The sequence below is a fragment of the Mustela nigripes genome, chromosome 2 (assembly GCF_022355385.1).
Source record: "Mustela nigripes isolate SB6536 chromosome 2, MUSNIG.SB6536, whole genome shotgun sequence".
Lineage (NCBI taxonomy): Eukaryota > Metazoa > Chordata > Mammalia > Carnivora > Mustelidae > Mustela > Mustela nigripes.
In genome coordinates, this window is record NC_081558.1 from 18,146,874 (window position 1) to 18,161,852 (window position 14,979).

Below are 14,979 nucleotides of genomic sequence, written 5' to 3' on the forward strand. Positions count from 1 at the left end.
TGAGCCACCCAGGTGCCCCCCCCAAAATTTTATTTTTAAGTAATCACTACACCCATTGTGGGGCTCGAACTCACTGCCCCAAGATCAAGAGTCACGTGCTCCACTGACTGAGTCATCCAGACACCCCTGCTAAAGCCTATGCCTTTGGAACAGCATTTCTTTCTATCCAAATGTCCTCTAACCCTAACATCCAATGATGGTCATTGTTTCCTAGCAACCCAAAATACTATACAATTTTTCAATACGACGAAATATAATCCCTCTTCCTATGGCTCTGGTAGAACGTTGGACCTAAAGAAAAATTCTCATAGTGTTAGATCTTTTTCCTTCTGCTGTTGCTTTGCTATTAGAAGTCTTTAACATCTTCTCCCAAAAGTGCTGAGGCCTCTCAGGTGTCCACACAGGACCTCAGTGTCCAGAGACGGGGGGAGGACCATCAAGCTGTCCCCTAATCTTGACCACCAGGAAGACCATCGCAGCTGAAATCGCGCTGAACTTGGGGATGAAGGCCAGAGGTTTCTGTCACTGATCATGACACAATTGGGTAAGGCAGAGCCATAGCTACTGGCAACACCGGACCTGACAGAAGCAGCCCGGCCACAGCTACCTCCATCCCGACACACTGGGAGAGGTGCAGATGGGCAGCCAACATGTCCAGCCCCATCGTGTCCACTGAGGAGCAGCCCTGCGACTTGCCCTCCAACAGCCTGGCCCCAGCGCAGGAAGCATGCAGAGTCCAGTGAAGTCTTGGACCAGGAGAAAGGGAAAACCCTACCTGTCACCATCTTCCCCAGCCCAAAGGCAGGTGACAAAGAAAACAGGGCAGAACCAGCCAACACGCTCCCACTCAACGCCCTGCCGCCTCTCCATCCTTGACCCAGCCCCTGGTTCCATCCGCTCCCCAAAGATGCCATGATCTGGAACCCATAATTTCCCCTTAACGGTCCTCCACCTCAGATGCCCCTTCACACATCTGCTTCCTGGGTGAGGACCCAGAATCCTAGGTTGGCCCAGAGAAAACTCGGTCCTGTCCCTGCCCATGGGCACCAGGCCCAGGACTAACTCCAGGACAAGACAGCTTCCTCTCCAGAGAGGGGTAGGCATGGAAGTGGGAGCTGGACTGAAGATCCCAACACAGACCTATGAGAGTCCTCAATGTGGGAGTCTTCAGAACCAGCTGAAAATACCTCAGAAATGGAGAGATGGCCACAAGCTACAACCTTAGATTCTCATTTTTAATTTTTTTTTTTTTTTAAGTAAGCTCTAGGCCCAACATGGGGCTTGAACTCACAACCCGGAGATCAAGAGTCACATGCTCTACTGACTGAGCCAGCCAGGCGCCCCAATTTTTTCTTTAAGTATTTATTGCAAAGAATGCTGGACACAGTGTGATGTGCAGCTGAGATCCACCAACCATCACCCATTCCAGGGAGAATGGGAAAATGTCTTTGACACAAGCACACGTGTCTTCGACACAAATGTTTTGACATGAGAACCGTCATGGATAAAACCTGGCAGCCAACCAGTGGGTGGCTGCCCATGCAGAGAACACTCCAGGCAGAGGCGGAGAGGATCTGCCCCAAGTGATGCCATGCCCCCAGACTTCCCTCTGCCCAATCTTAGTCCTCGTAACACTCTGGGTCCAGCAGCTCCTGACTGCCCTCGCTGGTTGTGCCTCGCTGGTCGTGCCTCGGCCAGCCGGTCCTGGAGAGGTGGGGACGTCTCAATGTACACGACGCCAACCAAAGAGACCCACCAAGGCCAACAAGCAAGCATGTCCAAGTGACCAAGTCATCAAAACTCTGGGGGACATGGAAGCAAGGGCTGTGGTCCCCATGTCCCAAAGGCAGTGGCATGGTCCTCTGGTCCTGACTTCAGGGCTAGGGGCTCTGGCAGTCGTAAGTCCAGAAGCTCCTGCCCCAGCCCTCCACCAGGTCTGTCCACGGCCACTGCAGTGCACAAGGCTGAGATGACCAGCCGGGGCGGGGGCACAGGTTCCCCTCAGGGGCAGGCGGTACCTACAGGCTGCAAAGCCCCAGGAGGCTGGGAAAGATGGGCTATTCTGCCAGGGAAGTTTCCAGGTACAATGTGGGCTCAGAATCCCGGACCAGGACCCAACTGTGGACAGCAGGGCCTCTGACTACAGACCCAGACACCCCCCCACGCAGCTTCTCAAATTGCCAGCCATGCCTCCTGCCCAGAGACAAGAGGGAGCCAGGACCCTGGCGCCCAGGGAGGCCAGCCTGCCTCCCTGGGCCCAAAGGAACTCAGGGGTGTATGACAGATAGCAGCCCCCCAGGGTGATTCTCACGCCAGGCTCCCACACACAGGAAGCCGAAGCTGTGCCATGCTGGGAAAATCCTCCCCTGGGCAGGGTGCCCCCGCCTTCCTGCCGGTCCCCTGCTCGGTCTCACGGGTGGAGGGCAGTGAATGCCAGGACAGGCTTGTTTCTCTGAATGGTTCACAGCAAATGCATTTCTCGGCCACCAGGGTCCGCTCCTGTGTGGACACAGCGGTGACGGGGCAGAGGTAGCGAGGGGAGCACAGTAGGGGACGGAGAGGCGGGATGGCAGCCTCTTCCTCGAGCACCTGCGTCGGCACAGGAAAGGGCGTTCACACGGCCACCCCGACTTCATGTGCTTTCACCGGGACAGGCATGGGGCAGGGGTATCTTGGGCCCCCAGCTCCCCAAAATGTTCCAGCGTATACACGGTCGAGAAGGGGTGACCACAAGGGCCGCATCCCCTGTGGGCTTCTGCTGAAGTGAGCCCACGGCATTCACGAGCTGCTCCGACACGAGGGCCGGGCCTTGGCGGCTCTCCGGTTCCCGGCGGGCAGGACGGGAGGGGCACCCCGGGCAGATCCAGTCTGGCCAAAGCTTTACAGCAGCCCATCGGGCACGACGTCTAACCCTGTCACCATCGATGAGGAATCAGGGGGACCAGTGCATGGCCTCTGGGATGTTCCAGCAGAGAAACTGTCACACGGGCCTGGGGGCCTGTCATGACCGCACCTGCAGAGCTCAATATCTGCCTGGGGGTGGCAGTGGAGGAGATATGGTCACTGGTGAGCAGGGACCGTGACAAGGGCTTCTTCCGGGGGCCTCGAGATGTCTACATTCTGCAAAACACACACACAAAACACAGAACGTTCACTCTGTGGCCAGAACAGATGGACACCCACTGTCCTGCTGTCTACTTTACTCATCGCTGCAGTCTTCTGGGTTCACATACTCACCCTCCCAGAGCCCTGGCTGTTGGACTCCAACTCCCAAACTTCCCTAAGAGTGAGGTGCCCAGGAGCCTCTCCACAGGTGAGTGGGTGGACGAGCACAAGAAGTCAAAGGAGGGGAGGAAGGTGCTTGGGTCCTGCTGGCTCCTTGCTCACGGGACCGGCAGTGCCCAGAACGAGGCCCTCGCACCTCCTGTCTCAGATGTTAGGCAACTGGGAGGGAACAGTGGCTGGGGGCTCAAATCCTCACCGGTGGGGGCAGGGAAGGGCACCCCGCTCCTGGGGGTGCCCACCTCCTGGTCTAAGTCTTGGTGGGCAGGTGTCTGATGAGGCCCAGGAGCCTGTGTACCCCTCCTCGTCTGCGGCCTGCTCTGTCCTCTCAGCGCCGGGGCGCAGGGTGCCCTGGACCTCCTGAAGCTGGCAGCTACAGACAGGCCTCACCCAGCCACAAAGACCAGCCCCTTCCATGGCTGCGGGGCTCAGGCCTGAGGGATACAGGGCCTGACACTTTCCTCAGCTCCATGAGACGGTGCTATGAGTCCCCCAATCCTGGTGGCCCATCTTCTTGATTGTGGGCCCTCACAACCAGCACCTGCTGAAGCAGGTCACCTGAGGCCACCGTGATGCGCCCGGACTCACAGGGAAGAAGAAATGGCCCCCAGGGGCCCACCTCTGGGTTTGCTGAACCAGCCACTGCAAGGGGAGGGACAGGTATGACTCTGATGCGGGATGGGGCAGGCTTCCTGGGGGCCCCTTTCCCATCTCAGTTTGCTCCCAAGAATGGGCTAGAGCCCGGGAATCCTGCCACCTAAAGGGAACCTGGGGTCAGCGGAAGGTGGCCTCTCGGAAGCCAGCATGCAGAGGGGGGCAAAGGGGCTGCCAGGGAACCTATGGGTCCCACCCTATAGATGTTCAGCCCCCAGTGCCTGCCAGGTCCAGGGGCTTCTCTTACCATCACCCCTACCCTATCAGTCAGAGAGGGCCCACTGCCTTCTGGACTTCCCTCAACACAAAGGGCACCTGTTAGGACATGCCTTCCCCAGTGACCTATGGGGGCCAGAGGGGGCCTGCAGCAGTCTCAGGACAAACAGGGAAGAGGCCTGCACGGTGGATGGTCCCAGTGAGGGGGCAGCGCCTTAAGACATCCACATATCTCTGCCAGTAGGGATCAAGGCCAAGGGGCTGCAGGTGAGCAGCCCAAGTTGTGCACCTTTGGCAGGGACCCAGAGCCCCCCATACCCCCTTATGGGGGGCAGGAGGCACAACGGAGACCCCAGGAGCCTTCTTGGTGCACCTGACTCCAGGAATGGGATCCAGAAGGGCCGGTCCAGCCCTTGGCCTCAGTGGAAGAGGTAAGCAATGTGGCAGAGAGACCTCCCATGGACATGGAAAGGGGTTCTAGGCAATGGTTCGAGGAGCTTCTATCTTAAACAAGGCACTGGGGGAACACAGGGTCATGAACTGCTCTGTAGCAGGACCATCTCTATCCAGCACCAACATACTCTTAAACCTGTAGAGCCCTTTCCCCAACAAAAAGCACATACCATTTTAGTTTTTAAAGGTGCTTGAAGTTGGAAAGGATGCCCATGAGGCCTGAACTTAGAGGGGATCATGGAAGAATCTCCACCTGTCCCCTTGTAGGCCTCCTACTTCTTTCCCAGCTGAGGCTCCCTCTCCCGCTGGCTCAGACCTCTACGGTAGGGCTGCTGGGAAGCCACCATACCCAGGGTCAGGTACTTCCTACCCTGGTGGCCCAGCTCCAGGGACTTCCCCACTCCCAGGGCAGCCCCCTTGGGAAGGCCTGGTCCAGAGCCATGACCTTGCCCTGATAACAGGACAGCAGGCTTGGCACAGAACTCAAGTTCTCTCTGGCAGGCACCCCAGCTGGCCCTGGGCCTGGGAGATGCGGTATCTGGATACCCCTGGGAATAAGCTCACCACCCCAGCCATAACCCCGCTGCTACCTGAGGCCTGTCCCGGTGCGTGTTCACAGCCATCACATTCAGGAATATGGACTCCACTTTACAACCTGCCAAAGGGAAGATGTAAATCCATTTCCCCTCCTGGAGCCGTAGAGGGTAGAGGGTAGAGGCTTCTCTCGGGTGGGAGCCCTGGGTGTCAAGAGAACAGGCAGCCATTCTCAGCCTCACCCAGTCCTCCCACCTTAGGCAGCTTTGCACGCGAGGAAGGACGAGGCACACCGCAGCCCTGTGTTTATCATGTGCCACCGTGCAGCCTTGGTGAGAAGCCCAGACACCCAGGAGGGCTTCACCGAGGACATGAGCTGTCCACTGCCGGGGCAGAGCCGTCTAAGCAGCCCCAGGCCTGAGCTCCACATGTTATCGATCCGTGAGCCTTCAGGGCCCCTGAACCACTCAAACCCCAAGCCACAAACACAAGGCCAAATCCACATCACACCAGGGGCTCTGAGCAATGGGCACGAGGGGATGGGCACACAGGGGCCTGACATCAGCTGTCGCTGGGCTTTCTGGTCGTTCTCCCAAGGACACGACCCCCTGAGGGGTGCCTCGTAGCATGTGCTCAAGGTGACGAGCTGAGACCCAGGAGCTTAGAAGGTGGCCTGAAGTCCCTGGCAGGCATAATGAAAGGCAGAGGTGGGGCTCAAATGAGTCTGCCCTCAAGATACTCTGAGTATTTTAAGGCCCAGGTCCTGGGGGCCGTCGGGGTTTCAGAAAAAAACAGAAAAGCCCGTCATGCGGGCGGATGATGGTTAAGGATCGCTGGAAAGGCTCATGTGGCCACAGAAACTAAAACCAAAAAAAAAAAAAAAAAAATGGAAACTGGGAAAGGCAGTGAGTAGACAGTAGACAGAGAAAGAACGAGACCCTAAGCCCCTAAGGGGATTTTCAAGGGATCCGCAGAAACATCATGGAGCCCCGTGGAAAGCCAGTGTCTAGCAAGCAGGCCAGTGTTCCAGAAGCTTCCTTACCGTAAGCCACAGGGGTCAGCTTCAGGACGGTGTGCAGCGGACACTTGAGGTAGGGCAGCTGCTCTGTGGACACAGATGGGCAGGACTGGCACACCAGGGACGCTCACATAACAGTCCCTCTATCTCTCTCACATATACACACCCCACCTCCCTGGGGGCCGGCCAGTACCTGCTGCCTTATCAAGGAAGTAGGCCAGGAGACAGCGCATCACAGCCTGGTGACAGATGACCAGCACATTCTCTTGCCTCTCCAGCTCCATGATGACAGGCTCGAGGCGCTGGACCAGGTCCTCGTAGGACTACAAGGACAAGCAGGAAGGGTCCCTCAGGCCCTGCTCCAGCAGTAGTGATGGAAATGTTCTTTTTTTTTTTTTTTTTTTTTTGGAAATGTTCTTGGTAGCAGGCTACCTCCTCCCTTCCAGGACCCTCACTGTTAGGGGAGGCTATGGCTAGATATCCTCCAGCCTGGCACCCCGGGGGCATGGGCAGTGGGGGTGGGCAGCTCCGGGCTAGGGCCTGTCACTATAGGACAGTGAGATGTCCAGCTTGAGAGGGAAGCTGGGAGGGGAGAAGAACTGGCAGTCTGCGAAAGAGAATGCATCCTCCAGTCCCAGGAGGACTGGAGGGCCGGGCTGGGCCTCAGGCTGCCAGCCAAAGGGGGCCATCTTCCTGCCTACCCACAGGGACCCCAGTGGAACCCCCAGCTGCTGGAAAGTAGGACTGGTAGTAGAGATGCAGCGCCCTTCCAGCCCATGTCAGATGGAACGCACAGAGAGAACCATGGGGTGGGAGGAGCAAAGACCCCCAGAACTTTCTGGAACATGACCCATCAGCATGCCTGAAGGCCCAGGAACAAAGATCCTCATGGTCGAAGTGCCCTGGGCCTCCCCTGGGTGCTGCGAGGTAGCCTATGAGGGAGCCCTTGGACCAACCTGTGGGCCCTAAGGTGTAGAGACTTCCACTGGAGATCAAGCCCTCTTTGCACACAGTGAGCAGGCCGTCAAAACATTCAAAACACAGCCTCAAGCTGGAGCCGGAAGTGCCCCCCGCAGGCTGACGGGGAGCAATGCCCCTAGTTCCTGGGGAATCCTAGATCAGTTCTTTCGGTAACTGTAATTTCCCTGCCTATTTCCCCTGCTATATTCTCAACTCTGAACAGGCAACTGCTTTGCTTCTTTCTATGGTTATCTGGGTTAGTTTTAAATCTGAGCTTTGCCTCACAGTACGATGTAGGGAATAATTAATGCTCCCCGGAGCTTACTTTTCCTGAAGATAGTCTAGCAAGGGGGGCCAAAAGCCTGGCACCTGGGGTGGGGGGCAGCTTCTGCAGCTGTCCACGTATGTCCATACATGTGTGTGTCTGTAGGGGTATCTTTATCTGGCCACTGTCCCAGGCCACCTCCCGGAAGTGGGAGATACCCAAGTCAAAGGTGACCAAGTTCTGACCTGGGCCCTGGGCTGAGGCAGGAGCCAGTCTGAGGGAAGGTGTCTGAGCACATGGCTTCTTGTGGCCACGACTCAACTGAGGAAGGTCTTCCTAGCCTGTATTCAGGGCCCTGTGTCTGGAGCCAGGGGGAGGGCATGCATGATCCCTGGGATACCCCGGGGAAGGGGAAAGGCAAGGATGTGGAACATCGGAGAGTAGGAATCTAACGAGTCTCAGAGTTGGGAGTCCCGTGCAGCCATGTCCATCTGCCGCCGAAGGTGGGTGGGGACCGCGGCCTGGGTACCATGGAAGGGAAGTGGCATAGATGAAACACACACCCAGCCTGGCCAAGTTCTGAGGTCAGGCCCCACCTGCTGCCCACGCAGGCTCCAGAGTCCCCCAGGGGCCCTGGGGCAGATGGCAGGGGGCAGCTGGGGCTAAGCCCCCATATCCCACCTACCTCCCCCTTGGGGTACCGGTACCGGTACTTGTCCTGGTCCCGCAGGGCAAATTCCAGTGGATAATGATCTTGAATTTCTTCGTAGGTCATCTCCTCACAGACACCCTAAGGAGATACGGAAGTCGTCACATCTCCCATGCCAGGCCCAGGGATCAGCCCTCGGTCGGGGACGCGGGGGAGGGCAGGCAGAGGGGACCAGGTTTACGGAGCATTTCCTGGGCTACGGGGGCTCTCCCAGCTTGGAGCTTAGAATCCCTCTGGAAAGAGCAGGCTTGTGGGGACACTGACCAAGGGGGCAGCCCCTCATCTGTAAAGAGCTACCACAACAGTCTTTTTCATCCATTCAGTTTACGCCATAAAAATAAACAGGAATGTGGGCGCCTGGTTGGCTCAGTGGGTTAAGCCGCTGCCTTCAGCTCAGGTCATGATCTCAGGGTCCTGGGATCGAGTCCAGCATCGGATTCTCTGCTCAGCAGGGAGCCTGCTTCCCTCTCTCTCTCTCTGCCTGCCTCTCCATCTACTTGTGATATCTCTCTGTCAAATAAATACATAACAAAAAAAAAAAAAATCTTTAAAAAAAAAAAAAAAACCAGGAATGTTAACTATGCGTCATTCCTTGTGTCTTTTGTTCTCTGTGCTATAGAAATATGTATTCTGAGTTATGGACTGTCGTCCAAGCCATAAAGCAAGATGTCAATTGAATTCCTTCGACACACACACACACTCACACATAGTGTAGATTACCTTCTATAAATGCTATTTTTAAGAAAAAAATCCAGCAAAGAACACTGGTTCTCAACACATGAGTGTGGTTTAAGGGCCCCAAGAGGGGAAGAAGCCATAAAATGTCCTAATAAAAAGTTGCTGGCCTCTGCCTTTGTTCTAAGTTGTTTTCTAGACCAAGCCTTGGGGCAAAGGTATCTATTAAGAAGGAAAGGCCAAGAGAAAAACTTTTAGCTATAAATGTCTGTATGGGGGAAAAAAAGAGAAGAAAGATCTCAAATCAATAATCTGATCTTCCACCTTAAGTTACTGGAAAAAAGAAGAGCAGGCTAAAGGCAGAGCAAGCGGAAGGAAGGAAGTAATAAAGACCAGAGCAGAAAGGAATGTAACAGAAAACAGAAGACAGAGAAAAACAATGGAAGCAGAAGTGGGTTCCTTGATAAGATGAACAGAATTCACAGACCATAGATTGACAAGAGAAAAAGCTCCAGTCACTATGATTAGGCATCACAGAGGAACAGGACTACCAAGCTTCCAGAATGAGAACAGACTCTAAGGGGCTATTGTGAACAACTCTGTGCCAACAAATGAGATAACTTACGTGAAATAAGAAAATTCCGAGAAAGACCAAGCATCTTTGTTGAGTCAGATGTGCCCTTCCTGAAAGAGACCATCAAGTCCTAATGCAGGGTACCTGTGAGCGTGACCTTATTTAGAAGTAGGGTTTGGGGGCATCTGGGTGGCTCCATCAATTGAGTATCGGACTCTTGATTTTGGCTCAGGCCATGATCTCAGGGTTGTGAGACTGAGCCCTGTGTTGGGCTCTGTGCTCAGTGCAGAGTCTGCTTGAGATTCTGTGTCTCCCCTTTCCTCTACCCCTCCCCCAGCTCACACATGCTCTCTCACTCTCTTTCTAAAATAAATAAAACACATTTTAAAAAAGATTTTATGTATTTATTTGACAGAGAGCGAGAGAGCACAAGAGGACGAGTGGCAGAGGGAGAGGGAGAAGCAGACTTGCCTCTGAGCAGGGAGCCTGACCCAGGGCTTGATCCCAGGACCCCAGGATGGTGACCTGAGCTGAAGGCAGACGTTAACCAACTGAGCCACCCAGGCACCCCTAAAACAAATAAAATCTTAAAAAAAAAAAGAAAGAAAGAAAGAAAGAAAGAAAAAGAATGGGGCACCTGGGTGGCTCAGTGGGTTAAAGCCTCTGTCTTCAGCTCAGGTCATGATCTCAGGGTCCTGGGATCGAGCCCCGCATCGGGCTCTCTGCTCAGCGGGGAGCCTGCTTCCTCCTCTCTGCCTGCCTCTCTGCCTACTTGTGATCTCTGTCAAATAAATAAATAAAATCTTAAAAAAAAAAAGAAAGAAAAAAGAAAAAGAGTTTTTTCAGATGTAACCAAGTAAATGCGGTCACCAAGGGTGGGCCCCAGTCCACTGACTAGACGTCCTTTCAAGATGACCAAGTGAAGACACAGAGAGACACATACAGGGAAGAAGGCCATTCAAGGACAGAGATTACAGCTGTAAGTTAAGGACCGCCGAGGGCTGTTGGCAAGCACCAGATACTATGGCAAAAATATGAGCATTGAGGGGGCGCCTGGGTGACTCAGTGGGTTAAAGCCTCTGCCTTCGGCTCAGGTCATGATTCCAGGGTCCTGGGATCGAGCCCCACATTGGGCTCCCTGCTCAGCAGGGAGCCTGCTTCCCTTTCTCTCTCTCTCTGCCTGCCTCTCTGCCCACTTGCGATCTCTCTGTCAAATAAATAAATAAAATCTTTTAAAAAAAATATGGGCACTGATAGTGATTCTAGTAAAGGCTCAGATGGAAGTGAAGCATGGTAGAGAGAGCTTCTATCATCTTAGAAATACATATATCCTCACGAGCATAATAGAAATACAAACATTGGGGTTCGTATTTCTGGGATCTGGGAACCTGGGAGGCTCCATTGGTTAAGCAGCCAACTGGAGACATCAGCTGAGGTCATGATCTCGGGGTCCTGGGATCGTGCCCCATACCGGGTTCAACGCTCAGCGGGGAATTTGCCTGAGATTCTCTCTCTCCCTCTTCCTCTGCCCCACTGCCCTCACTCATGCTCTTTCTCTCTCTCTCTCTCTCAAATAAATAAATAAATAAATATTTTAAAAAAAGAAAAAAGAAAAAGAATATGAATGTGAAAGGTACTTCTGGTGAGGCCTCAGAAGGAAATGGAAATGGTAATTTACTGGACACTAAAGAAAAGGCGATCTTTGTTAGAAAATGGCAGAGAGCTTGCTTAAGGATGTTCTACTGTTGGTAGGTTATAAAAAAAAAAAAAGGCAGATGATAGCAAGAGTTGGTAAGGATGCTGAGAAATCACACCCCTCAGGCACTGCTGGTGGGAACATACAAGGCTGCGGCCTGGCAGTTTTCTGCAAGGTTAAATACAGAGTCTACCACATGGGCCCACAATTCCACTCCTCTATATATGCCCAAGAGAAAGGACAACGTGTCCACACAAAAGGCTGCACACGAATGTTCACAGCAACATCATTCCTAGGAGCCCCCTAATGCATATCCCGCAAAAGCCCATCAGCTGAGGATTGGATATGTTGTATGGGGTACATCCGTCCAACAGGATACGGGACAACATAACGGGATGAAGCTCGGACACTTGCTACCACACACATGGACCTTGAAAACATGCTAAGTGAAAGAAAAAAAAAAAACACTAAGTCACATACAAAAAAATCGCATAGTGTATGATTCCATTTATATGAAATATCCCCACTAGGCCAGTCCACGAAGACACAAAACAGATGAGTGGTAGCCTCCAGCTGGGGGGAGGAATTGAAAGGAAATGGAGGGATGGGGTCAGGGTTGCTTTTTGGAGCAATGCAATGTTTGCGATTAATTGTGGTTGTGGTTGCAGAGCTGTGGGACTATACTAAGAACCACTGAATTGTACGCGTTAGGTAGGTGAACCAGATGGTATGTGAATTATTTCTCAATAAAGATGGTATTTAGAGGGCGCCTGGGTGGCTCAGTGGGTTAAGCCGCTGCCTTCGGCTCAGGTCATGATCTCAGGGTCCTGGGATCGAGTCCCACATCGGGCTCTCTGCTCGGCAGGGAGCCTGCTTCCTTCTCTCTCTCTCTGCCTGCCTCTCAGTGTACTTGTAATTTCTCTCTGTCAAATAAATAAATAAAATCTTAAAAAAAAAAAAAAAAAAAAAAAAAGATGGTATTTAGAAAGAAAGAAAGAAAGAAAGAAACAGATAAGGCCATGAATTGTGGACTGAACTAAGGGAAAAAAAAAAACACACCCCAGTGTTGAAACAGAAGGCTAGCCCAAGGCTGTTTACCAGAACCCAGGAAAAGAACAAAGATAAACAAAGAAGAATGATGACTAGATCACAGATATTAGGAAAAGTGGAAAGATAAAGAAGAAAATTCACCAGCATCTAGGAAAATAATCAGATTAACTACAAAGGGAAAAAAAGAAACAACTGGGGTGGCCTAAGGCTTCTGTGTGAAGCCCAGTGTTAGAGCCGGGACTGAGTCCCTGCAGGGCGCATCCCGGTGGAAACATGGCCGCCGGCCTCCATGACTGCCAGCAGTCCCAGCTGATGGGAGCCTACAAGGCGGTCAAAGGAGCTACAGGAGGGTCACAAAAAGTGCTTACCCTTTTCAAGAGCTCACCAGTTCTCCCCCAAACTCTCTCCTTAACACTCAGTAGATAAATATTTAGTGAGTCCCTACTGTGTTGGACACAAGAAGACTCAGTTCCTGCCCTCACGTGACCCAGAACCCCTCCCAGGGGCCGGAAACCTGGAATGGTTCTGGATGCTTGTCTTCTTCGCAGTTATCACTTTTTTTTTTTTTTTTAAGATTTTATTTATTTATTTGACAGAGAGAAATCACAAGTAGATGGAGAGACAGGCAGAGAGAGAGAGAGGGAAGCAGGCTCTCTGTCGAGCAGAGAGCTCGATGCGGGACCCGATCCCAGGACCCTGAGATCATGACCCGAGCCGAAGGCAACGGCCCAAACCACTGAGCCACCCAGGCGCCCCTCGCAGTTATCACTTTTTTCCCCTTTCCCACATGTTGGTTCCTTATACCTGGTCCAGTTCCGACCACAGGGCGGGCTGGCATAAATAGGTGAATAAATGAGTAAGGGGCCTGCAGATCCTTCCACTTCTCTTTCTTGCTTGGCTGCTAGCCACATTCCAGGTGTCACCTTACCATTCTAGTGTCACCTGGAAAGGTGCCACTGCGGGCGCCTCTCACTGGTCTCCCTTCTCCAGCCTGTCCCCCTTCCTCACCCCCAACAACCCGTTCTCTATGCCAGCTGGGGTGACCTTTCTACAGTTCAAATCTGCTCTCATTACCAGCCTGCACTTCAGGCAACGGTGGCCTCGCCTGTTTCAGAACAGCCCTCCAGGGAGAGCAACTGGAAAAGCCAGACAGGAAAAAAAAAAAATTAATTTGCTTGATATTATCATAGAGCAACAAGGCGGGGAGGCCGTGAGGGGCCGAGGTCTTGGAGAAAAGGGAAGCCAAAGATAGAAACCTGGTACATGGCATCATTTCTCCTTTTGGGGTTCTGTTGCTTTGAAAGTGGCAGTTAAAAGGATGAGAAGCTGGGGGTGAGGGAGATGGGTGAAGGTGGTCCAAGGGTACAAAATTCCAGTGATAAGATAAATAAGTCTTGAGACATCTGGGTGGTTCAGTTGGTTAAGCGTTTGCCTTCAGCTCAGGTCACAATCCTGGGATCATGGGATTGAGTCCTGCATCAGGCTCCCTGCTAAGCAGGGAGCCTGCTTCTCCCTCTGCCTGCTGCTCCCCCTGCTTGTTCTCTCTCTTTCGCTTTCTCACACACACACACAAATAAATAAAATCTTAGATTATACATACATAAAAAAGGATAAATAAGCTTTTGGGATATAACGTACATCATGGTGACTATAATTAACAATACTTTGTCGTATATTTGAAAGTTGCTGAGGGGAGCCTGGGTGGCTTGGTCAGTTAAGCATCCACCTTTGGTTCAGATCATGATCCCGGGGTCCGGCATCGAGTCCCAGGATTGAGTCCCGCATTGGGTTCCCTGCTCAGTGGGGAGTCTGCTTCTCTCTCTTCTCCTCCCCACCACTTGTGCTCTCTCTCTCACTCTCTCTCAAATAAATGGACAAAATCTTAAAAAAAAAAAAAAAAGAAAGAAAGAAAGTTGCTGAGAGATCAGATCTTAAAAGTTCTCCTCACACACACATAAAAAATGAATAACTATGGCCGTTGACAGACAACTTATTTTAGTAATTTTGTAATATATAACTCTACCAAATCCTCGTGTTGTGCACCTAAAAGTAACACACTGTTACATGCCGATCATATCTCAATAAAATCGGGGTGAGGCGGCGAGGAGGAGAAGCCAAACAGGAAGTAGGGACTGAGTAGACAGAAGCCTGGCCGAGCTGGCAACCATGTTGGGCTGAGGGGCCAGAAACAGAAGCTTGGGCCCACAAGGTTTTCCATCAGAACCTTACAGGCCACATTCTAGGAGAAGGAGGAAGACCTGAACATTGATTGCCCTCTACAAAGATCAAAACGCAGCTTAGCAATTGCTCTATGCCTGAGTCGACTACAGTAACCCACCCCAACCGGCTGCCCAAAGTGAAAGTTAATCCTCGGGGGAGAGCAACATTCACGTGGGCCTAAATTATGTCCAGCACGGTTCATCCAAAACGTCCAGCTCCCAGTCAAACATTGGGAGCGTATCCAGAATACATAAAGAACTTCTAAAAACCACCAAGAAAAAAAAGGCAGACAATCCAGTCTGGGAAGAAAAAGAATGAAAGACCTCACAAAAGATACCCAAATGGCCAAGAAACAGACTAAAAAACTACCATAATTAAAATCTGTGTGTGGGGCACCTGGGTGGCTCAGTGGGTTAAAGCCTCTGCCTTCGGCTCAGATCATGATCCCAGGGTCCTGGGATCAAGCCCCGAATCGGGCTCTCTGCTCAGCAGGGAGCCTGCTTCCTCCTCTCTCTCTGCTTGCCTCTCTGCCTACTTGTGATCTCTGTCTGTCAAATAAATAAATAAAATCTATAAAAAATAATAAAATAAAATCTGTGTGATACTGTAAATCATACTTAATATAAAAGTAGATGAAATAAATCAACAGGGAAAAGATAGATGGGTGGTTATT

At 52.2% G+C, this 14,979-nt stretch overlaps 1 protein-coding gene across 2 annotated transcripts in view; it reads right to left on the minus strand.

Moving 5' to 3' along the window:
• PFKFB4 (6-phosphofructo-2-kinase/fructose-2,6-biphosphatase 4) overlaps nt 1-14,979 on the minus strand; it is a 36,045-nt gene continuing 21,066 nt past the window's right edge. For both annotated transcript variants that reach the window (XM_059389654.1, XM_059389652.1), the window contains exons 10-14: nt 8,068-8,172; nt 6,351-6,480; nt 6,182-6,244; nt 5,196-5,260; nt 1-3,120 (exon numbers count right to left, since the gene is read on the minus strand). In XM_059389654.1, coding sequence (XP_059245637.1) covers nt 3,061-3,120; nt 5,196-5,260; nt 6,182-6,244; nt 6,351-6,480; nt 8,068-8,172 — 423 coding nt within the window. In that variant the 3' untranslated portion in view covers nt 1-3,060. The remainder of the gene's footprint in view (nt 3,121-5,195; nt 5,261-6,181; nt 6,245-6,350; nt 6,481-8,067; nt 8,173-14,979) is intronic.